The sequence below is a fragment of the Cydia splendana genome, chromosome 23, assembly GCF_910591565.1.
Source record: "Cydia splendana chromosome 23, ilCydSple1.2, whole genome shotgun sequence".
NCBI lineage: Eukaryota > Metazoa > Arthropoda > Insecta > Lepidoptera > Tortricidae > Cydia > Cydia splendana.
The window spans coordinates 6806506-6833177 of record NC_085982.1 but is presented as its reverse complement, the minus strand read 5'-3'; the positions used below and the strand labels follow the sequence as shown (position 1 = coordinate 6833177).

The window sequence follows — 26672 nt, the reverse complement described above, 5'->3', positions numbered from 1 at the left end:
TTAATATTAATTGAACCTATCGATATGTAAAGTAAATAAGAGATTGTTTACAATTTGGTGAACGCTTTACGAGATATGGTGTTGTACAGTCACCTGCAATAATATATTACACAACGGAGGCAGTAAAAATATCTGACACGATCTTATTTGTGGAGCCATAAGAGCGTGTCACATATTTTTGCGGCCTTCGAAGAGTAACATATTATTGCAGGTGACTGTACTGTTATTTTAAAGGTTAGTCACAATTTAATTTTGTTGGTCATACCTACCTCATTAGAACTATGACAAAAAATACTTTTGAGGAGTGTGTGAATTTCCATTTTGTCGCGATAAAGTGAAATCTTGCAAGTTCGCTCTCACTCACTTCTAGACAGATGATTGATTTGTAATTTGATATGCGCTGGCGCATGTTGCGTGCGGATGTCAATCAGTGCAACAATCAATAAAGTCAGTAAATAAATTGACTTTGATTAAATGATGTATTGAAAAAAAAACTTACTAGATCGTAACTTAGCAGTAAGTAGGTTTCGTTTTTGTTACTTGCCAAAAATGACATTTCCTAACCCGGAAGAGCCCACTTGAAGCAGTTTGCACCACAATTAGTCACAAATAAATTAAAATGAAGATTACCACGGGAGTACCTATACCAACCGAAAGGGTATGTTTTAAACTATGTATACCTACTTTTTTTGTCAAAATAAATTAAATTATCATAAAAAATTGAGATTTTACATATTAACTATAAAAACTACCTTACTGTATTAACTATAAGTAAGAAGAAAATTTTCTTAAAAAATATTTATATAGTACTTTAACAGGACGAAACGTTACATTCGAAATCAAACACCGCTATAATGCTCATTTTCCACCCTCCCTTTCTTTTGTTTGTACTCTAATCAAAATGCACAATCGGTAATCAATTGAAAACAAACTCGGAGCGTTACACGAAAAACGAATCGTGAAAATTGCGCTGTCAAAACATTGTCACTTCGGGGGCAAATGGCGACAGGGGTAAAAGGGGCAACCTGCGGCAGCGGGAGGGTTCCCACGGTATCTTACTGTTTAAGTGTTTAGAATGGGTGATGGAAACACAAACGTTTACTGTTTATGTTTACCTTGTTAGAGAAAATAGTGTTTTCTAATTGTGAGGTGTTTTTCGCCACGCCTAACATATATCTTGCGTCGTTTATTGAGCATGACAAGGTATGCAAACGGTGCAAATGTCAGATGTTTTTTGCTAGCTTTGTAAAAACACACAGAATTAGAATAATTAGATAAGTAGAATTGTTATTGGGATTCAAGCGTCTATAGTAGGTAGCCCGTTGATGTCTAATTCATTCAATTATTCATTAAGTAAAAATAAACTACGCTAACTCTGCGGCGACTATGGCCCACTTGCACCATCCCACTAACCCGGGGTTAACCGGTTAAACCGTGAAGCCAGTGTCAAATTATACTGGTAACCATGGTAACTCCAGTTTTAATCGGTTAACCCCGGGTTAGTGAATGGTGCAAGTGGCCGTAAGTGTGGTAGTGCACTTACAAACGTCATAATTTCATAAAAAAATTACGGTTATGGTGTCACTTCCCCATTCTTCCTTGTCAAGTTGCCGCAGAGTTAGCTTGGATTGGACTGACTCCTAGCGCCACTTGCACCATCTCACTAACCTGGGGTTAACCGGTTAAACCGTTAACCCAGTGTCAAATTGTACTGGTAACCATGGTCAACTCCAGGTTTAACCGGTTAACCCCGGGTTAGTGAATGGTGCAAGTGGCCCCTATAGAGTTCGACCAAACTAAGTGTGCATGGCAAAGTGTGGAAAATTTGAAAATACGTCGTTTATAATGACAGTCCCTCAATTTGTTTTGTTCTAGACGGTGCAAAGTTAGCTTGGATGAACTCTTTTTAGGGTTCCCTACCCAAAGGGTAAAAACGGGACCCTAATACTAAGACCACACTGGCCGTCTGTCTGTATTTCATGAACCGTGATAGCTAGACAGTTGAAATTTTCACAGATGATGTATTTCTGTTGCCTTTATAACAACAAATACTAAAAAGTACGGAACCCTCGGTGGGCGAGTCCGACTCGCACTTGTCCGGATTTTCAATGATAAATGAATATCACTTTTGTTTTTGCATAAGGAATTATAAAAGTGCCGACCCACAAATGAATCGATTCATTTCACCAACATGACAAGCCTTAACATTATTTGCAACAACAATTGTAATTAATATACGAACCTGAAAGATAAAGATATGGTAAGATAAGTTAATTGGTACAGGAGGCATTAATCCATAATCGTGTGTCCGCGGCGGATGCTAATCGGTCATGTTCTCGATGTGTCTGTCTGTCTGTCTTTACGGCTTTAACTGTGGGTTGATGCGGTGGGGAAAAAGGGGGTTATGTATTTTGATTAAATTATGGTAGTATTAGGTAAACAATTAGGTAGGCCATCATTTAATCTCAAACACTAGATTTTTTTACAGGACTATGACAGTGTATGTATGACTGTATCGTGCTTTCCATCGGTGAAAGGGTGTGTGATGAATATTTTAATTAAAAATTTCATAAATTTTAGTATATTTGAAAAAAAATTGTGGATTCTCTATAACTTTTCTTTATTTTGCTAAGGGCCACTTGCACCATTCACTAGTTACCAAGGTTACCACAATACAATTTGACACTAGGTTAATGTTTTAACCGGTTAGCCCCGGATTAGTGGGTTGGTGTAAGTGGCGCTAATAACAGGGAATAGAAAACAAAAGAACGTACCTATCTTTGGACTGACTCACGAAATTTCAATATCTTTGAATACCATTTTTTTTATTCGACCAAAAGAATCCTTTTAAGCTACTAAAAACGCGGCTTTTTAACTGACCACATTAAAATTGTTTATCAAGCCGGTAGCGAAAACTTTTTCCAACAAATATCTCATAAAACTGACGTTTGAAGATAACGGCTGACGGTGACAGGGACGTTGCATTAAAGTTAAAAAAAAAACAAAACAAACATGGCGGCGCAAGATGGCCGTCAAAGGTGCCGCCGGTAGCGGTATTCGTAAATGATAAATTTAATATTTTTATACGGTTCGGAGAGGTTGCGATGCCACTGGGTTGTCTTGGTGTGACAATTTTTATGACTTGAAAAACGCATCGTATTAAATATTGAGATTAGTAAACGAGTGCACTGACTACCTGATAATAATACGGATTGGCGAGTTAGATGGAATAGGAACTTGCTAAAAAAATAATACAGTCCCGACGATGTAATGCAGTTATAATGACAGACAAATCTGTATATTTTCGTAAATCTGTTGCAAGGTAGTCTTATGAGATGAGTTATGAATATGATGTTGCTTTAAATCGGAAAGCTAGTGGTAAACATACTAAACCCAGCTATTGGCTATACGTTTGAGTTTCAACGGTAGTTACTCAAAGAGTACATCTGAATGTCTGTCAAATTACACCACTTTGACAGCACTGGCTTCCTTCGAATTGGAAGTGTGCGGAATGTAAATACAAGTGACATTCAACTAAATACACGGCGTGGGAAAAATATGAACTTTCACAGCTTGAACAGCAGAACTTATTTGACAGCTATCATGCTATCAATTGTCAACTAGCTAATATTCCATACCCGCCACGGCGGCGCCACAGTCACAGAGCAACAACAAATAGTTTTAGCGGTAGTATCAACTCCAAACTGTCCCCAACTCCCCAGCATAAAATGTGGTCCGGCCGCGCCGCGATTTCACGCATGACACTTACTTTCAATTATTATAATATTCATTTGTCAAACCTAAAGTTCGATGGCACAGTTCCAAAATCCAAAGGTAACTTTGTACGGTGTCTTCTTTAACAAGTCAAGGTAATCGAGCGTTTGAACTACTGTACGGAAGATAATGTAAGTTTTGTAACTTTATGTCAATAACTTTAAGATCGAATATTGTTCGACTTGTGTTTTCTTGGCTTATGGACTTGACTTAATGTAGTTTGACCTTAAGACTTATAGGAACTATTTGAAGGGAAGGGTCAGAAATCGCTGGAAGTCTACATGGTCATCCCATGGTCGATAATCTTATTTGGTAAACAAACTATAGGTTCAAAGAGCAAGATCATAAAATAGCGATTTAATTTGTAATAAAGAAATTACACAATGTTCTCAGAATGCTATTTGTAAGGAGTAATGAATATCCCATCAAAAACCTAAATTAGAATGTAAGAGCCATGTTCTATATTAATAGAGCTTTGCTTTTGTCTTCACCGACAAAAATATTTGGGTTCTAAATCTGATGCCAAGTTCTGTAGATAAACAGATAAGTTTAGGAAAATGAAGCTAAAGTAATTATTTTCTCGTTCCTTTTTCTTGAATTTGGCTTGCTGACCCATGTCTAAACAATTTTCGTAGTACAAAACAATACAAAATACTTTTTATTGCACGCCACAATACAGAAAACAATATAATGAATAACAGCAACTCAAGAAGAGGTAAACAACAGGCGGTCTTATCGCTAAAAAGCAATCTCTTCCAGGCAACCTTTAGGTAGCGCAGTTTAATAAATGTATGCCATGTCAGTAGTTGTTCCAGATGTAGTATGTAAATAGTTCACTACTAGAGTTTAAAACGATTTGTAGGCTTCTGAAATATCTCGTTGTATTCGACAAACACCCATAACCGTAAAATCAGTGAACATTAAATATTATTTAAGTACGTGAAATTTTCGAGTGTAAACTTCATAGTAAAATATAATTTTACCAAATGGAAGGAAACACCACTTTATTAAATATAGAACAATGTTAAGGTAGGTGTTTTCTTTTTTGCTCCGAGTTGTCTAGCGAAAAATTCCACGCGCCGCCACTGATACCCAAATATACATATTATACACCTATACACAAATATAGAGATAGTGTCAAATATTTAGTAGTATATTTCCGTTACAAAACATACTTTAAAAGACATAGCGATATCTTGCAGTGACGAAACCCGGTAGCTCCGTCCGTATCGATCGGAATCCCGCCAAGTGTAATCCGGCGGCCGGTGTGAGTTACCGTTTGTGTCGCAGGACCGTTCACACTTTCACGTGCAGAGGTGAGCCACCTAACGAAAAGTGGGATGTTTTTTCAACACTTATTTATTTATTTACGCTTTATTTCACAAAAAAAAATACAAATGGCGCACTTAGGCTGAGCGTCTGAAACGCAAGCGACGCAGTTCACGCATCGCAGCGCAGAGCAGATTATGTAAAGTATAGAACGTCCTTTAGCTACGCACGCTGCATCGCAAGGACGTTCCATTCTTTACAAAATCCGCTCTGTGCTGCGCTGCGTGAACTACGTCGCCTGCGTCTCAACATACGCCTAGTCTTAATGTCAAGCATGTTTTTCGCTTGTTATGTTAGGGTAGGTATTCCATCTATAGTCGTGTCATTGGCACCAATATGTACAGTAGGTATGTCTCCCAATAGTTGACTGGTAGAGTATGCCATTCAGCATTAAGTCCCCCAAGTAAGAAGTTGTATAATGTATATACATATACATATTTACACACATTATCGTGTAGGTATACTTTCAGGCCTGCATCGTTGGTCCATTATACATTATAGGCACGTGTTAAAAAGGCCCTTATCGGGCGAATGACACCGGGGCCGAAACTAGGGCAGTATGCTACAACACCGAAGCGAAGACAGAGAAGCCCTACTACCTAAGCCGATTATGGAGGTTTTGCCAGATATCGAGGAATTTTGACAATTAACGGTATTTCTGTCTACTGCCATTTAAAATCTAACTACATCAATCTTATCGACACACTATGATGTGGTAGGTAAGTACCTTGTTTAGAAAAATATTTCAATTTAGCTCGACGTTTTGTTTAAGACACAGAGTGAATGCGATCCGGGTAAAACTTGGATGAGAGATAGAGAGAGTTTTGAAGAGCAAGTAACGCCTATTTTTTTAGTAGCTCAAGTGACGCAAGGCCCATTTATTTAGTTAATATCGGACCTTATAACTCCCTTCATTCAACGCGCATTACCTGTAGGTGCCTGCAGACAATCAGTGTAGGCTTCATCTTTCAAGGTACAATCGGACTTCTATGCATCGTCTTAATAAAGTTTCTGAACCGATTTTAAAAATTCTTAAATCTACGGAAAAAATGGTCTGTAAAGTAGGTTTACGGACGATAATTTTGCGTGATAACGTCATAACTGTCATAAGAAAACATTATCATTTCATTACGTAACGTTACCATGGAGATCTGTCCACAACGTGACACTTTTTAGGGTTCCGTACCCAAAAGGTAAAACGGGACCCTATTACTAAGACTTCGCTGTCCGTCCGTCCGTTCGTCCGTCCGTCCGTCCGTCCGTCCGTCCGTCCGTCCGTCCGTCCGTCCGTCTGTCTGTTACCAGGCTGTATCTCACGAACCGTGATTAGACAGTTGAAATGTTCACAGATGATGTATTTCTGTTGCCGCTATAACAACAAATACTAAAAACAGAATAAAATAAAGATTTAAATGGGGCTCCCATACAACAAACGTGATTTTTGACCAAAGTTAAGCAACGTAAGTTAAACAACGTTAAGGTACGGAACCTTTCGTGCGCGAGTCCGACTCGCACTTGCCCGGTTTTTTCGTGCATGCTACCGGTGTTCATCGATTTATAAGACGTTATCACGTCAAAAAAGAATACTGTCTCGTGTTTGTAAAATATGACTGCCTATAAAAAAGGCTACAAATATAATGACCACCAAAAAATACTTTGTGTACCCTAAATGAAAAAATCATGCTTACCAAAAAAAATTACTAAACACCAAAAAAATAAGGCCTAAAAATACAAAAGTACCACCATTTTAATTACGACTGCACTTCAAATTGTATTCAAATACCAAATATATTGAATGATCACCAAAAATCATTAATGATCACCAAATCTTGAAGACCAAATTAATGCGATATTTTCACCTAAATAAACCACTATGTTTACCAAAAAATTTATACATATTACCAAATAAAGTAAACTGATGCCAAAATTACTAGCCCCTCCCGCTCAACCCCCCGTACCCCGCACCGCATACCTACCTTACCTAATCTACTTTTCTAGTAGCATTTCGTTATGCTACTAGAAAAGTAAGTCAAACTGCTATCAGTTAAGTGGGTTAGGTTAGCACTGCGACCCTTACAGAAACGAAATGGTACTAGAAAAGTAGGTTAGGTTAGGTTTGAACTGCGACCTTTACAGAAACGAAATGCTACTATAAAAGTGGGTTAGGTTAGGTTAGAACTGCGATCCTCACAGAACCGAAATGCTACTAAAAAGTGGGCTACGTTAAGTTTCAACTGCTACCCATACAGATACGAAATGCTACTAGAAAAGTGGGTTAGGTTAGGTTTGAACTGCGACCCATACAGAAACGAAATGCTATCAGAAAAGTGGGTTAGGTTAGGTTTGAACTGCGACCCTTACAGAAACCAAATGCTACTAGAAAAATGGGTTAGGTTAGGTTTGAACTGTGACCCTTACAGAAAAGAAATGCTACTAGAAAAGTGGGTTAGGTTAGGTTTGAACTGCGACCCTTACAGAAAAGAAATGCTACTAGAAAAGTGGGATAGGTTAGGTTTGAACTGCGACCCTTACAGAAAAGAAATGCTACTAGAAAAGTGGGTTAGCTTAGGTTTGAACTGCGACCCTTGCAGAAAAAAAATGCTACTAGAAAAGTGGGTTAGGTTAGGTTTGAACTGCGACCCTTACAAAAAAGAAATGCTGCTAGAAAAGTGGGTTAGGTTAGGTTTGAACTGCGACCCTTACAGAAAAAAAATGCTACTAGAGAAGTGGGTTAGGTTAGGTTTGAACTGCGACCCATACAGAAACGAAATGCTACTAGAATAGTGGGTTAGGTTAGGTTTGAACTGCGAACCTTGCAGAAAAGAAATGCTACTAGAAAAGTGGGTTAGGTTAGGTTTGAACTGCGACCCTTGCAGAAAAGAAATGCTACTAGAAAAGTGGGTTAGGTTAGGTTTGGTTTGAACTGCGACCCTTATAGAAACGAAATGCTACTAGAAAAGTGGGTTAGGTTAGGTTAGAACTGCGACTGTTACAGAAATAAAATGCTACTAGAAAAAGTGACGAAGTGGATTAATTAATTTAATAGGATAACGGTAATTATATTAAATATTTGCACATTTTTAATTAAAATGTGGTTACAATTTTAGTGGTCATTTACAATTTTTGGGTTTACAATGACTATTTTGGAGTCATTTGCTTTAATATGATATCAAGATTTAAACATTTGGTTATAATTTTACATTAAAATGGAGTTCTAATTTTGGTGGTCATTTACTATTTTTGGGTTTACAATGATTATTTTGGTGTAATTTTCTTTAATAGGATAGCAAGATGTAAAAATTTGGTTATCATTTCACATTAAAATGGGGTTTGAAATTTGGTAATCATTTAGTATTTTTGGGTTAATAATGATTAGTTTGGTGTCATTTCCTTTAAAAGGATAGTAAAGTGTAATAAAATTGGTAATCATTTCACATTTAACATGGTGTTATAATTTTGGTGATTATTCATTATTTTAGGGTGGTAAAATAGATTTTTTTGGTATTAAATTTTACTAAATCTGGTGATCAGTTAAATAGCAGCCTATAAAAAATATATCCGACCGGAACGACCATAAATTCACAATAAAAACTAGTAGCGGCTACTTTTTATTTACGGTATTGTGTAAAAGTAAACAAATAATACATTTCATTTCATATCAAATTGATTTAAATTAGTTAAAAAGCACCCCCGACGCGTTTAAATGTATATTATAGTATAATCAATTAATTTCATTCCGCCCAAGAGATTAAAAAAGCAACTGGCCGTATAAAATTCTAAGGGATGCCAATGTACAATGAGGAAAAAATAAATTTCGAAAAAAGAACGCCCAGCTGCAAACGTAGCGCGAAAGAGACGACAATGGGAAATAATGGGGACGAAAAGGACGGGTATACGGATTAAAAAAAAGTCCGCGGATTAATTTTATTCCCGTATTAAAATGTGTATTCAGTTTTAAATGGAAAAAATGGCGAGCCGTTAATTTAGTTCGGTGATTTACAGCGGACTCTGAAATTTGGAGGTTTGAGGAAAATTTAATGTTTTCTTATTAATGGGGAGTAATAAAATTTACCTTGGCAACATTGCTTCTAACATTTGACACAAATGCCTACTCGTATCTCTAAAAGACAAGATTTCAAACAAAAAGATTTCAAAAAATGAATGACTATTGTACTCTTAGCGTAAAAAACGCACCCGTCGATTTAAAAATATCACTGAGTTTTCCATAAAGCAACCCTTTTTGGGATTAAGCCCCACTTTTTATGGGTTCTGACAGTACCTATAGATAATAAAACATGTACCATAAATTCTTGGTAACGTATCGCGAAGTGCCAAAATTTGCAAAACTGGAAAAAACGATGAGGATGTGTCAATGTCAGTCAGATCAAAAGCTGTTCCTATATCATGGTCGCATTTTTATCAGTTGTCATGCAATTCGTCACTTTCGCACTTACGACAGGCATGGTGACAAATGACAAAGAGCCGACCATATTAGCCCTACTGGAAGCAGTTCAGTTATTTATTTCCGATTGCATTATAATCATATTCGACGAATTAAAACGAATAGATGTTTCTTTCTTCTGTGCATAACATTTTCATTCAAGCATAAAAACTGCTTATAAATACGACTTGGATCAACATTTTTCGCACTTTTTATGTTTTTTTTTTGTTTGAACTGTATACTTATCAAAAATCTAACTTAAAGTCGGACCAAACTAACTCTGCATGGCCCCCGGGCCTCAAACTATTTCCATAACAAAGGAGGGTGGGCAAATTGGCCTATATGACCAATAAAGACAAGCAATATGTCACTGGATAGCCTATTCTAAGTTCTAATACTTTTACTATGGCAGATAGTCCCAAACCTTTGTGTGAAAAAAGTTATCACCGCAAAAAGTAGTGTAAGTTTAAACGTGATTGTATATATTTTTTCGATTGTGTCGCAGATCATTAAGGTTTTGTTATTGTGGATATAATATTAGTACGAATAACTTCATTATCTATCATAGGTTTTGATCATAATCAGTAGCAGAAATGAATATCCGACCTTAATGCATATAATAAGTATACAAGTGTGTACGCCGAGTTTAGGTTTCCTTGCAACAAATTGCACTGGTCCATTATTTGTGTACCTAGAAAACCTAACAAATAAAGCATGGATAAAAAGGATGATAACCGAATAATGTCGTCACTGCACCTGTTAAAAGTGTTAAACCAACGAAAGGGAATGATTTGAATTTTTAAAAGCGTTTCAATACGGGGAGCCTAAAGGAGGATTAAGGCCCTTCGCGGAACGGCACGGTTTGCGGCGGTCGATTATTTGTGCATAGAGAATAGAGGGCTTGTACATAAACTGTAGATGTAGTAGTTGTAGTCTGGCAAACCAATTTTATCAGTAACAGTAGACCAAAAACTATACTCGTCCCGCTTTTTGGGGGTTATATACCTACTAGCATAAAAAAGATAGTATCTATCCCTTTTGTCTATGCTCCACTGACAAGCTACTTTGACCAAACTAGGTAAACAAACAACTAGCTAGGAAATATATAAAAACTCTATAGTACCTTAATACATTTGACCAAAACTGTTTAATCAAATATGGCTGACTTTCTTTAAAAACATAACATTAAAATGTTCTTTATAGAATAAAAAAGTACTACTTAATCTACGTTCGACCTTCAAATGCGGGATTAAAAAGAAATTACGAAAGCTTTAGTTTTTTTTTTACAGATTCAGCCAAATATTTTAGCCGCTGGTTTAGATAATATCAGGTACCTTTAGAATAAAACTTTGCCTTTCCTTTTTTCGTTAGTAGAGTAAAAATCTATGATATTTGACCCTCACTAATAACTATTATTACCCGAATAATTTATAACAAGCGTAATTATTTAACAATACATTTTTTTTTCTCTATCACCGTCTTATTTATCGTATATTTACGTAAAAATACTACACTACATAGTAAATACCCACGCAACTAACGTAACAATATCAAAAATAACAAACACAACGCTGCTAATTAAGGCCAAGCAACTTCCTCCGTTTCCCCACATTTCGGGGGGAGGGGAAACTGGCAACACTCAGGAGGGGGGATAAGCGGCTTACGCGGGGCTGTTTTGATTATTCCGAAGGATGTCTTCTTGAAACGTAAATTATGCAATGCTCTCCCGGTTGTTTTCGCTTGTCATGTCGGTGTTGCCATAGGGAATGCTAATGGTACCCCTACGAGTTTTTAGTTCCGTGAGATTTGGGAGTCTAAGATGGCTAACGATTTAGGTTAGGTTAGAAATTCTTAATGGATCAAAATTTATCATATTAACAGAATGTATTAGGGATTATATTTCGCAGACGATATCAGACTGTATCAATATCTAAAGTAGATAAAACGAGAGTTTATTCGTTATGCGGAAGATCTTAATCCTATTAATGTCTATGCATATGCGACCAGAGTTCATTCTTTTTGACTTGAATGTGCAATTTGTAAATTCGAGTATTAATGATATTGATAACAAAATTAGGTATGACGAAATCATTTGTGCCACCAGAAACTACTTAATTAAGAAACTCATTGCTCCTTTTTCTTATGCTTACACATGCTTACACTAAAATACTAATATAATTATGTTATAGGTAAATACATGGTTCACCATCATCAGCTTCCTTTTTATGGTGGTTCCACACTGGCTGTTATAAAACGTTCTATAACATCGTGATCGTGTGACAGGGACAACATGGCAGTATTGATGATAGTGTTTTATTAAGTTGTCCCTGTCACACAATGTTGTAACGTGGCTGCTAAGCCAGTGTGGGACCACCATTACACGAATTCTGGTCACTATCAATATGAATCAAAATATAAAAAACAATTTAAAGACCTCTGCCCTAAAGTAATCACTCGAATCTTGAAGCACGCAACTAACTAATAAACGAATGCTAATCTTATTGTACCACTCATAAATCCTAGCATTTCTACTAATCACGTTTGATTTACAAGCCTCCTTAAATTCGAGCTGGTAACAGCGGAAGGCAACACCTTATAAATGATTGTAAAACGTTAAAGGATTGTAAACTGACGTGGTTCGCTGTAACATAGGAACGCTTTTAACAAATTGCTTGTTTCAAGAGGATGTGGTTTTTGAGAGTAAGTAAATTAGGTTCGTATGTATCGGTACAGGTTAGTACATATGTACTTAGTGTGTAGAATGCTGAGACGTGAGATATATAACATAAGTCCCGTTTACTTGTTACAGTTGTTACCAAAGATAACGCGATCAATCTAATTATGTAGAAGGCTAGAAGGAGTAAGGCTTGATGTTTTCCTGACGGTGTTATTGTACCTACGCTGCACACAGTGACACTGTGCTTATATAGGAACGTATTCCTATATGATCACAGTGCCACTGTGTGCAGCGTATTATCGTAATAATTAAGGTCTTGCCTATAAGTTCACATTCTAAACCAATTTTATATCCCACATTCTACATATCAGCCAATCGAACTGGCGAACGAATATAGTTAAAACTGAGAATATGTTGCTATCGTCCAAAGAAATGCAGTAAAGTTGTACAGTCAACGGTAAAAATATGGGTGTACAAATCATTTCAAAAATATGTCCCATAACTCTTATGTCAATTGTGTCAGTGAATTAAGAACTATGGGACATATTTTTGAGTAAGTTGTCTACACCCATATTTTTACCGTTGACTGTACACACGTCAACCAGAGATGGCGGCCATTTTAAACAATTGAAGCACTCACCTTGCGGAAACCCAACAGCCTCAAGCCCATGATGCGTCAGCCCAAACGGGCCGAGCCCGCCCAACGGCCCTGGTCCCATCCCCATATGGTGCGCGCTCGTGTGATGAGCGTAGGGATTCTGCGCCAGCGGCGACGGCTGCTTCAAGTAGTGGAAGTAGTGGTGCAGCGGCGTGGCGGGGTGCGCTTGCGACGCCGAGGCGCTAGGCTGCGTCGAGTTGGTGAGCAGCGCCATCTGTCGTTTTGTAGTCACCGTTGCCGCGCGCGCGTTTGTGGCATTTTTGGGCGTTTATTGGCTGTCTGCCATTCTGTCGATCTGTAAAAAGGTAAATTGTATTATTTTTTGTGTTGAATGAACAAAGTAGGTAGGTAGTATAGATTAGACACATATTTTAGAACTTGAGAAACGCAGGTGCTGTGACATACCTACACGTTTCAGCTCCAAGAACTGATGGTGTATAAAGAAATTATAAATAATAATTTAGACACCGATTTCGCCAAGTTTGGTCCGGTATACTATGCGTTGAGTATTCTGTTTTTTTTTTTTTATATACGACTGTCATAGTTGCCATGGCAAAACTAGGCAGTAGGCACGAAAGATTGGGTAATAATCGAAACAAATGTAGGTATGTATATATTTGGGAATACGTGTTTTCATACTTTTCATTCTATAGTCTAAGAAACTAAAAAAAAAAAATTTTGCGCCATCGACTGAATATTGGTTTGCCAATAAACTAGACTCTGACGAACTTAGTTAGAGTTAGACCAAGAAAAGTCTGCAACGATTTTGACAGCATACGCAGTGCAAGTGTTATTTATACGTCCTAATTTCATAGAATTAAAATAACACTTGCACTGCGTGTGCTATCAAAATCGACGCAGACTTATCTTGGTCTAACTCTGAGTTCGTTCGTAGACTAGTTAATTGGTAATTAGGTACAATTAGGTATCTATTCATCTAAAAATAACCTTATAGCAATATCAAAAGCAAATATTTATTTCTAACAAGGCAACGTAATTATATTCCAATAAAGACCAATTTTTCACGGCTCATACACACGACATTGAAATTACACGTTCGATTGAACACATCAATTTCAATTGCATTTTTTCCATAACTCCACAATTGCCCGTGAATTTTTCTGCATTGCAACACAAAGGTCTAAAAGTCAAACACGTGGGCCGTTAAAGATTGAAAAACGCCTCATTCGTCACGATTTCGGCGTTCCAAATTCAAAAATTGCAATTCTGTAAAGGTTTTTTTGGGAGTAGGTACATGTTTGCCGACATTCTGTCACGTCTTTTTTGTAGTTACCTGGTCTTGGGTAGTACGAGGGGTTGTATTGTCAGAAAAAAGTGTGCTGACATACGAGATGTAAGCGATGAAAGGTGGGCATGATACTTGTACTAATCGAGGTCTATTCATGATGTTTCTAATGGTCCCCTCTGTGTATGCTGTTGATAATGCATTTCGTAGCATAGTTGTAACAATTTGGAAGGACTGAGAGTCCACTTAAAATAAAATAAATTATGATACTTAGTTATGATTAGGACTTTTTAGGAGTCATTACATTATGACAATTATTATTATAGTTGGTCAAGCAGATCTTGTCAGTAGAAAAAGGCGGCAAATTTGAAAAATGTAGGCGCGAAGGGATATCGTATCATAGAAGATTTGAATTTCGCGCCTTTTTCTACTGACAATATTTGTTTGACCATCTATAGATGGTAAACGTTGCAATAAATACAGTATGTAAATGAACGAAAAACATTTAATAAGTACTCAAACCTGTTAGGTCACACTGAGCCACTTTTACTATGTCACCAACACCTACCCCGAAAAAAAAATTTACTCTCCCATAGGAAATTTCAACGCCAGAAATGTATGAAATATTCAAATTATTTTTTGCGATTTCGGGGTTGGTGTCATAGTAAAAGTTGGCGGCAGTGACGCGGTTAGTGCAAAAAGCAGAAGATGTCCTACCGCGAACACCGAAGTACGAAAATTGCGGGCATCTTTCTCAGTCACTTTAATTACGCCGTGTTCGGAGTAACAGAGAAAGATGCCCGCAATTTTCGAACTTCGGAGATTGCGGTAGGCTCTGCTTCCTTTTTGCACTAACCGCGTCACTGTCGCCAACATATTCCCAGAAACCACATTGTCACCCAGGCACCTTGAATTATCAACAAAAGATTATCCTAAACTAATCCCGGACAAAAGCTTCCACAAGCACACAAATATGTTCCTTAAGCTTATGAGTTCAAGATGTAGAATGGCTTGGGCATTTGTGAAGGATTTCTGCTCTGGTGAAATTTGGCAGATCCCAAGGTGTTCATTTGTTAACGCTAAACCCGAATGGCGGTGGGTTTGAAGTGTTTTCACGTCACTGGACTTTCTTTTTTTAGGTTGAGTCACTTCTAAGGAAAGTTAAGTACAGGTATGTTGGTGTTTTTGTAAACACGCATTTTTTCTTGTTGGTCTGGGATAGGAGTCCGTGGATTTTTAGTAAATGGGTGGCTTAGGCCCACTTGCACTATCCCACTAGCCCTGGGTTAAACGGTTAAACCGTTAACCCAGTGTCAAATTGTACTGGTAATCATGGTAACTCCAGGTTTAACCGGTTAACGCCGGGTTACTGAATGGTGCAAGTGGCCCTTATGCACATAATGACAGCCTAATCTAAAAGTTGGCAGCCCATTTCTCATCTTTGTTGCTTGGAATTAAGATTGGAGGTGACAGTGACCAGAACTGAGACATTTACAGTCTGACAAAAAAGAGTAGAAATTAAAAAGTGGCAACACAGTAGTGTCGTCCCGTTTTCTTCTATATCAATATGATTTGAAATGGATGACACTACAGTATTGCCACTTTTTAAATTCTACTCTTTTTTGTCAGACTATAGGTACAGTCGCCATCAGATATATCGGAGCGGCCAAGGTGCTCACAAATATCGGAACACGCCTCTATTGTCAGGGCGTTAGAGCGCGTGTTCAGATATTGTGAACACCTTGGCCGCTCCGATATATCTGATGGCGACTGTACTTTAGTTTCAATTGATACATTAGAATCGGCTAGTACATACGTACAAAGTGCTTACATTAGTATTTCTATATAGTAGTATAAGTATGCTGCACAGCAAGAACAATAAATAACAATGTTCAAAAACTATACTAAAATTATATACTTAAAAAAAATATCTTAAAAACATACTAAATTATAAAATTACATAAATGATCGTAACATGCTATATTGCTTACTATTGTTGTTGTGTAGTATGATGGTCAAGAACTTTAACGACTTGCCTCTTGAATACCGCTAGTAGGTATTGTTTAATTTGTATACCTTGCATCTATTATTAACTTGTTGGCATAATTATGTAACATAGGTTGATTCAATAAATATCAAGATCAAATAGTTGATCTTGCTAGGATCAATAAGTTAGCATAATTATTTTTCATGTAAATATTGAACAAGTTTTTAATTGGCTTAGTTACATAGCAATAGTAAGAGCAATCAGAATTACCTTAATTGATGTGTCTAAGTCCTTGTTAGATGCTTGATTACGACTATCAAATTATTGATAGGGCCAAACAAATTTTTTTTTGACCTACTTTAATGGAATCGGGTTTCACTGCTTTCAGTGTTGGCATGAGGGAGCACGACGCTTATTTTTAATAGGTACCTACAGAAATAACATGGACCATAAAAATCTCATTACCTAAGGTGTCATTCTATGGAACTTGCTAACTATGTAAACAAAAGTCACTAGTAAATTCATCATTCAGAGACAATTTCAATATGGCGGTTTGTTTACATAGTTAGCAAGTTCCATAGAATGACCTTTGTCTAAACTACTTAGTTCAATTCATATTTGCAGTAACATCTGCCTGCACTAATATATTTATAGCCTAGACATAGCCAGTGACCTTTATCTTGTATAGGTACTTAGGTAGGTATCCAATATATTTTAGTAGTACCGCTGTATATATATTGTATATATTTTACGATGTTCCTAATATAATCGAAGAGCAATCAAATCGCTTGGCCTAAGCTCGAATCGTTAAAACTGCTTATTCTATAACATTTTATGGCATATGGTATTTATGTGATGGCTCGTTTGATATGACTTCAGATGAGTAGTAGTTGAAAGAAACTGTACTTACTCAAGTGAAGAAGACGTTTCTAAAATGAATGTACGTTAAATACGCAAACTGCAAATGTTTCTTGGGCTTTTAGAACGAATGTAATAGTACATTGTGCAACATGGGGCGTAAGTTGAATATTGCAAACGAGAGTAAGTTAAATCGCGACGGCTTGCCGGAGCGATTTATAGACTCGAGTTTGCAATATTATTACGCCCCGAGTTACACACAATGTTTTTCATCACACTTGCGATACAAAAATTAAGTATAAAGACAAAAACTGTTAATTATGGCACTAGAAACTTCATAACTCCCTAGGGAGAACGCTTTTTCTATAACCACACATTCCACATTTACTGAGCGAGTGTGATGAAAACATTTTAAATCTAACTATAGGTACTTAGAAATCTTCAAAGTCGGTGATATAACGTTTAAAACTACTCTACGATTAACACCGCCTTATATTTTTTACTTTATTTATAGTTTTATTTTTACTTTATTTATAGTTTTATTTTTACTTTAGTAACAAAACAAACGAACGTTCAATTATTAAAGAAAAAAAAACACTATCAATTCTCCCCCACACAAAAGGTGTCAATGGCGAAAATCTATTTGTCAAAAACGCAACGCGTCATAAATATCGCGGGCAAACATTCGCCATATTGTTTAAAAACAAACATTTCGCGCCCTTCGCTGATGTCTTGTTTGCGCAGTTGGTAGCTCCGCGCAAGGTCTTTTTTGGGGGTGCATTTCGAGACATAGAAATCGAAACTGCTGCAATAATGTGGCTGCATTTGCACTAACCGAACTGAACTGGGGTTATTGATGGTAATGTGATTGTCTAACTTCCTAATGTTAAATAATATTAATCGCGACGATTTTATTTGTATTTATTTTCTTTTTTTTTTTAATTTTGATAAACTTGTATTCCACATGCTACGAAAAATGCTTCTTTAAGCCTATAGAAAAGCAATGTCAAACAAATTTTATGTTTCATATTGGTAGCAAGATCCATTTTGTTTTTTGGTAACCATCTTAAAATTAAATTAATAATTATACACTTTTTTTATTTCCTAAAGGGGGGTTTTCTCCACAATACCTACTTTATTGCTTCTTTAGGTACACTTTAAAAAAATTGTGATTTATTCCAATTTATTTCGCCTTTAGCTTTATGCTGTGTCTGTGTCAACTTTGTGACAAACTAATTACTAACCAACATTTACATCAGACTCGCTATGCTAACGACTAGTGATGCTAAATTACATTGTGAAATTGCCTGGAACTTAGCGACAGGCAGTCGCTTGTTAGTTACAATTGTAATTTATAAACTGCTAATATTTGAGTTACAAAGACTTACTTTATGTAACTAGCTATGACGTAAACATGGAAAATTGGAAATCTTTACAAAAGGTCACAAAAGCGTACATAGGTAGATGTAGGTGATGTTAATTTAAACTTTTCTTTTTTTATCAGTGTAATTTTCCAAAAAAAGTACTAAGTAGGAATATGTTCAGTAATGGAAACATCTGTGTATCCACTACTGCATGGACTATTCCTAATTTTCAATAAAGATATTGAGTATTGAGTATATATTATATATGGCCCATACTACCCAAAACTGCGTAAAACCGTCGTTGTTATGACAAAAACGTTAATTTCGGGCGTGATAATTGCCCACTGGGACGCCATTGTCAAGAATTTCTCGCTTCGGAGGACACTATTAACTATTTGTAAAGTTTTTTTTTATTTCCCAATAACTATTTGTCACAAGGGACCCTTTCGGAACTTTTTGTGCGACGCAATGAATGGGTTTGGGAAATGTGGTTTGAGGGAAAATTTGAATCGAATGAGGTTTAGAGGTAGCTTTTGCGTCACTTTTTTTATTTAATATGAACAATGGAACTCATCCATCACGGTGGTCGTTAAGATTCAGGAAAATAAATAAAATAATGATATTAATGACCATATTAAAAGAGAGTAAACGATCAATTAATTCAGTTCAGCGGTAGGTAATAAAGATTAGTAAGTATCTCAGATATTCAATATTAAAAAAGAAACTGCTGTGATGAGATGTGCTCAGATATTAAGTATTTAATACTATGACGCGGGCAAACAAAATACGAGTAGGTGCATAAAATGTGCCATGTTCAACTAAAACAGGTGCATAAAATGTACCATGACCAAAGACCCTGCCCTGTCAAAGACAATCAAGAAAGTACCTAATCATTCGCTCGCCCTTGTCACAATTAATTGTGTCACTAAATTCTTCTACAGACTTTGCACAAATGGCATGCGTTTTTAGGGTTCCGTACCCAAAGGGTAAAAACGGGACCCTATTACTAAGACTCCGCTATCCGTCTGTCCATCTGTCCGTCTGTCTGTCACCAGGCTGTAACGGATGAACCGTGATAGACAGTTGAAATTATCACAGATGATGTATTTCTGTTGCCGCTATAACAGCAAATACTAAAAACAGAATAAAATATTTAAGTGGGGCTCCCATACAACAAACGTGATTTTTTGCCATTTTTTGCGTAATGGTATGGAACCCTTCGTGCGCGAGTCCGACTCGCACTTGGCCGGGTTTATTAGATAATTGTCGGCAAAGTAGGTAGGAACAACCAATTCAATTGATCGATCCATTGCCGCAATGTATCGCAAATCGTATCGTGTGCGATTATCGGTGACTTCTGTAGAAGCCATTACTTAACACTCGCTTATCATCTCGTCACAGTCTGGGTATATAAGTATAGTATCTCACATTAGTTTTACGTAGGTAGTCCTTTCTTTGCGCTACAATTTATCCTTCTGCATCTAACAACAAGAAAATTAAAAGATGGGACACGCTCCTGTCAAAAACAAGATGAAAAGATAAAATGTTTCTTCACAAAATAAAATCTTCTTCTCAAAACAAATATGAATCTACATTCTATCAAGTATCAAGAATCCAAATTAAACAGCAACTAAACACTTTTTTTGTAAGAAATAAAATGTTATTGGACACGAATTTGGGGTGCGTTCATATCATGACCATTGTTGTCCCTGACAGTTCACTAAACACCTCGGAATCCCATTCAAATTTTGAAATTGGAACATCTCTGTTCAAATTTCAAGCTGACAAATTTATTGTGTCGCTAGTTTTTGCCGTCGTAAGAAATATGCCCCGATACAAATGTACAGCTAATCAAATAAAGCTGACATATTAATGACATGTTAATCAATATGACATTTAAAAATTACGTACACGTTATTAATCTGTAATGACTGTAATTACATTAAAAGACAAGTACATATTTTTTATCTTTCTTGTTATCTGTGGTCCATAATTACACCGGTCAAATTGAGGTATTTTACAATCAAACAAAACTAAATGGGGTGGCGTAATGGAAATAATTCCCAAAAGATTCATTCGGAGAATAAACAATTAGTTGTAGGAGGGAATCAAATATTCAACCAGACAAAATACTAAAAGTAAATCAGTTGACTCCCCTGGGAGGCAACCCGATGCCTCATTAGGGGCAATGGTACAAATGATTATGTTGGCAGAATTGATGGGGGTTTGGCGGGAAGTGTGCGAGAAATAGCGGGGAAGGAAAACATTTCAGATATTGCTTTTCTATTTTTTGTTAGAACCAATTTATATCTGTGAAGCATCCACTTTTGAAATATATCAAAGATCATTGAATTCATTGTTATATCAGCACAATTTTCGTAAATTAAGACCAAGGTAAAAAATAACATAAATACTTACTTAATAATGGCAACTATTATACAAATTTTAATTTTGAACAAGCAGAAACGTCTGCGAACGATGCTATTAAGCTACCAGGTTAGTTAGGTTTTTTTCCACTTTTAAATTTATTCTAAGCTTAACTATTATACATTCAATTAAAACTGTCATTAAATTAGTTTCAATTGTTTTTTTCTTGACCTTCACTACGCTCGACGGTTCATGTGGTTGAACATTTTATCTATTCTATTCGTAGGTGTTAAGTATAAAATTGTATTGACACTTCTTCAAATATAATCTAATTGTATTTTATTACGTGAATCTGTTCAAAGATCAAGCATGACAAACTGAGATCTTCCCTCCCTTTTAGCGTGTCTCGAGGGTTTGTAGTCCCAGGAGGTCTGTAATGTAATGGCCGCTAACAACCAGTGGTTACGGAGTCATTAGGTTTTGTAATAAATTATACGCTATTTTAACGCCATAGCATAAAGTATTTAATCCATACTTACTTTATGGCCATAGGTACTTTCCTGACCAAGCGCATAATAGGAGCGTTATACTGTTGTAGTTATGTTGAATAAGAATAATAATATGATTTGGAAAGATAATTGCTGTAGTCAAATTGGAATTACCAGAGATTATCCAGAAAACAGGTCTGATAAAGGTAGGTAAAGTACTTATTGCAATTTTAAATGATATTACGTAGCTCGTAGAAATGTGTTTATGCGATGTATTTCAACAAGGCTACAAATATAATGACCACCAAAAAATACTTTGGTACCCTAAATAAAAAAATAATGTTTATCAAAAAAAATTACTGAACACCAAAAAAATAAGGCCTAAAAATACAAAAGTACCACCGATTTAATTAAGACTGCACTTCAAATTGTATTCAAATACCAAATATATTGAATGATCACCAAAAATCATTAATGATCGCCAAATCTTGAAGACCATATTAATGCGATATTTTCACCTAAATAAACCACTATGATTACCAAAAAATGTATTCATATTACCAAATAAAGTAAAATGATGCCAAAATTACTAGCCCCTCCCGCTCAACCCCCCTTACCCCGCACCGCATACCTACCTAACCTAACCTACTTTTCTAATAGCATTTCGTTATGCTACTAGAAAAGTAGGTTAAACTGCTATCAGTCAGTTAAGTGGGTTAGGTTAGGTTAGCACTGCGACACTTACAGAAACGAAATGGTACTAGAAAAGTAGGTTAGGTTTTAACTGCGACCTTTACAGAAACGAAATGCTACTATAAAAGTGGGTTGGGTTAGGTTAGGTTAGAACTGCGATCCTCACAGAACCGAACTGCTATCAGATAAGTGGGTTAGGTTATGTTATAACTGCGACCCTTACAGAAACGAAATGCTGCTAAAATAGTGGGTTAGGTTAGGTTTGAACTACGACCCTTACAGAAACGAAACGCTACTAGAAAAGTGGGTTAGGATAGGTAGGAACTAAGACCCTTATAGAAACTAAATGCTAATACTAGAAAAGTGGGTTAGGTTAGCTTTGAACTGCGACCTTACAGAAACGAAGTGCTACTATAAAAGTTGGTTATGTTAGGTTTGAACTGCGATCCTTACAGAAATGAAATGCTACTAGAAAAGTGCTATCAGAAAAATGGGTTAGGTTAGGTTTGAACTGCGACCCTTACAGAAACGAAATGCTACTAGAAAAGTGGGTTAGGTTAGGTTTAAACTGCGACTAAGGTTTGCAATCCGGATCCGAAATGCATGAAATTATCCGGATCTGGATCCGGATCCGCGGATCTTCCCATACATTTCGGATCCGTCGTGCAAACCCTAACTGCGACCCTTACAGAAAAGTAATGCTACTAGAAAAGTGGGTTAGGTTTGAACTGCGACCTTTACAGAAACGAAATGCTACTAGAAAAATGGGTTAGGTTAGGTTTGAACTGCGACCCTTACAGAAACGAAATGCTACTAGAAAAGTGGGTTAGGTTAGGTTTGAACTGCGACCCTTACAGAAAAGAAATGCTACTAGAAAAGTGGGTTAGGTTAGGTTTGAACTGCGACCCTTACAGAAAAGAAATGCTACTAGAAAAGTGGGTTAGGTTAGGTTTGAACTGCGACCCTTACAGAAAAGAAATGCTACTAGAAAAGTGGGTTCGGTTAGGTTTTAACTGCGACCCTTACAGAAAAGAAATGCTACTAGAAAAGTGGGTTAGGTTAGGTTTGAACTGCGACTGTTAGTGCGACCAGTGCTATAATGTGATATAATGTAATAAAATGCTACTAGAAAATGGTAACGAAGTGGATTAATTAATTTAATAGGATAACGATATATTAAATATTTCCGCATTTTTAATTAAAATGTGGTTACAATTTTGGTGGTCATTTACTATTTTTGGGTTTACAATGATTATTTTGGAGTCATTTGCTTTAATAGAATAGCAAGATTTAAAAATTTGGTTATAATTTTACATTCAAATGGAGTTCTAATTTTGGTGGCCATTTACTATTTTTGGGTTTACAATGATTATTTTGGTGTCATTTTCTTTAATAGGATAGCAAGATGTAAAAATTTGGTTATCATTTCACATTAAAATGGGGTTTTAAATTTGGTAATCATTTACTATTTTTGGGTTAATAATGATTAGTTTGGTGTCATTTCCTTTAATAGGATAGTAAAATGTAATAAAATTGGTAATCATTTTACATTAAAATGGTGTTATAATTTTGGTGATCATTTATTATTTTAGGGTGGTAAAATAGATTTTTTTGGTATTAAATTTTACTAAATCTGGTGATCAGTTAAATAGCAGCCTTTCAACAATAGGCAGATAATCCAGCTAAGTGGTTTCTATGCCTTCTGGTTTAAAAGTGAAATATGTACAGTCAGCAGCAGAAGTTGCTAAGCGGGCGAGGTGTTCAAAATTACTTCGACGCGCTCTTATTCTCTTAATACTTAATAAAGTCGCGTAAAGATCATTTTGAACACCTCGCCCGCTTAGCAACTATTGCTGCTGACTGTACCTATAGAGTTGGCGGCTACCTCGCACAACGTATCAGCATTGCGATACAGCAGGAAATGCCGCCAGCATCCTTGGTACAATGCCTCAAGGCTATTTTAGATCTAAGCTAGTTTTTAATTTCGTTTAGTAATACCACTGTATATATCTTGTTTGTAAATATGTAAATGATTATATGTATAGGTATAGGTACGAACATCTTTTTGAATTTACCTATAGGTTATCCTGTTTACCGTCCCCTACATTTTCACCAAAGCTGTGCGAGAGATACCTTCTCATTGTAAATATAAAATGAAACATTTCTCTTTGTAAGTAGGCCACTATCACTAATTCACTACCTACTCGGACTTACTTTTTTAAGCCTAGATATTTCTATCGCAATACTTAGTTTATTCCCAAAAAGTTTATAGACTTTGATAATCGATTTTTGTCGTGACATCAGGGCCAAGGTGTCCTCATTCAGCCGTAACCATTAGACCGTTCATTTTTCCCGCTTATAATACAAAACTAATCGCCATCCAATGTAGCCAACATAAGGCTTCTAATTCACTTCGCATATTCAATTTATTAGCTCCCCCATGTTGGTACTGGCACAATGGGCACGCGCCTTGGCCATTCGTGCTCTAATTGAGAGTTTTCGAGTTTTCGTCTATGGTGCGCGGAGATAAATGGAATAAGTTATTGTTTATGGTTTGCGAGGGTCGGATATTGCTACTTTTGTAATTGGTACATGTGGGCATGAAATTTGTCGATGATTGGCATTGGACAGATATGGTTATGATTTAAATGTCTATTTCCAAATATTTTATTTTTTTCAAAACACCTTATATTTACTTAAGTAGGTACTTACACTTTAAATTTTTAGAAATAGAAATAGAAATAGAAAATATTTATTTGGCATAAAAACATACATTAGGTACAGCAAATTAAATAAGTACAAAAAAAAACGTACACCAAATAGGATGCCGCTCAGCATAAGCAGTGTCTGTAAGACACGGCGCTGGTTTTCAGGGCACCCAAAATTAAAACGAAAACTTAAAACTAATACAGAAACAGAACAAAACAGAACACGGGTAAGAAAGAAGGAGAGAGAGAGAGAGAGACCACATTTATTTCTCATAGTAGTCATAGTTCACAAATATGTTTTTGTTTTTTTTTTTTTTGGTTTTTTTGAATATGTCCGCTTAGTTATAACTGGTTATAAACTTTGTTGGGTTGCGAGTAAATACTGTTTTAGGTTGCACTTAAAAGAGATAACGGATTTGCAGTTTTTGATTGGTGGCGGTAAATTGTTCCAACATTTCGTTGCAGCATATCGGAAGCTGCCACGAAAAGCGGACGTGCTGTGTTGCGTAACGTTAAGTTTGAGAGCACCACATTTTATTACTAGATAACAACATGCTTTATCAGGTCCGACTCCGAAATAAGATTTTCCAATAGGTACCTACCTAGGAAAGTTTACTTGGTACATAATTATATGAATCATGATTACGGGATCTGCAGTTGCTTTGTTTATACCTATATGTAAAGTAAATCGGGCGATGTTAGGTACTAAGTTATTAGTAGGTATACGGTAGTCACTAGGTAGACACCAACTTTAGTCTGGCAAACCAAATTTGTCAGTAAATAAGAACAAAAAAAAATACTCATTCCTTTCTTTTGGGTGCTAGTAGCTAGGTAGTACCTACTAACGTAAGACAAAGACATGTACCTATGTTTAAAATGAGACAGTCCCTGGCCAAATTATATTTGTTACTTTTTTTTTTTTTTTTTATGAAATAGGAGGCAAACGAGCAGACGGATCACCTGATGGTAAGCGATTACCGCCGCCCATGGACACCCGCAACACCAGAAGGGTTGCAAGCGCGCTTATTATATATGTATTTAATACATTATATTAGGCAATATTAGGGCATAAACTAGTTAAGGTATTTTTTTAATGTTGTTTTTGAATTATAATGTAGGTTCATACCTACATTATTTCTTTTTTAAACAACCAAGTGAATTGGTGTTTTAGTTTTAACATTGTGGACCGCTTTAGCCCCCATTCGCACGGGAGCCTTTTCAACGCGCGTTAAAAAAGCGCTTAAATCTGTCTGCACTCTAAATTCGATTTAATGACCAAGGCTTAAAGTCGAAAATCCAACAACGTTTGATAAAAAGCGCCACCGCTGTTATCCATTTGTGTCATTCAAACGCTTTTTTAACGCGCGTTGAAAAAGCTGCCGTGCGAACGGGGCCTTATTGTTGTGTAGTTAATACGTACTTACTTATAAAATAACAGTACATTCGGATACAAGTGCGAAAAGTTAAAAATTCGCAACGAGTGGCGATAAATTGAAACACGACCGAAGGGAGTGTTTTAAATCAACACGAGTTGCGAATTACCTTTTCGCACGTGTATTGTACAACGTTTTACAGTACATTTAAATTTTCGACATATGCACGTATTGTGCCAATTACCTACCGTACTAGGACGGTAAAGTAGCACCATATGTACTGTAAAAAAACCGGACAAGTGCGAGTCGGACTCGCCCACCGAGGGTTCCGTACTTTTTAGTATTTGTTGTTATAGCGGCAACAACAAAATACATCATCTGTGAAAATTTCAACTGCCTAGCTATCACGGTTCATGAGATACAGACTGGTGACAGACGGACGGACGGACAGCGGAGTCTTAGTAATAGGGTCCCGTTTTTACCCTTTGAATACGGAACCCTAAAAATAGCGTACCTAATACTTTCTAATATTAAATGGTAAATACTAAGCGTATGGTCTAACGTAGACTTCAAAACACATTTTATTTCAACTTGTTATCACAAATTTATATCTACGGGCGATCGCACTTTAATCCTCATTTCAACATGCGCTCCGATTTTTTTATTTATAGTAATTGCACTATAAAGTACCCCAACAAAAAAGGCTGGC

The 26672-nt window shown here is 36.4% G+C and overlaps 1 protein-coding gene across 1 annotated transcript in view; it reads right to left on the bottom strand.

Annotated features, from left to right (window-relative positions):
• LOC134801825 (homeobox protein OTX1 B) overlaps positions 1-26672 on the bottom strand; it is a 64062-nt gene that overhangs the window by 18363 nt on the left and 19027 nt on the right. Inside the window, exon 2 of the mRNA XM_063774455.1 lies at positions 12862-13174. Coding sequence (XP_063630525.1) covers positions 12862-13093 — 232 coding nt within the window. The 5' untranslated portion in view covers positions 13094-13174. The remainder of the gene's footprint in view (positions 1-12861; positions 13175-26672) is intronic.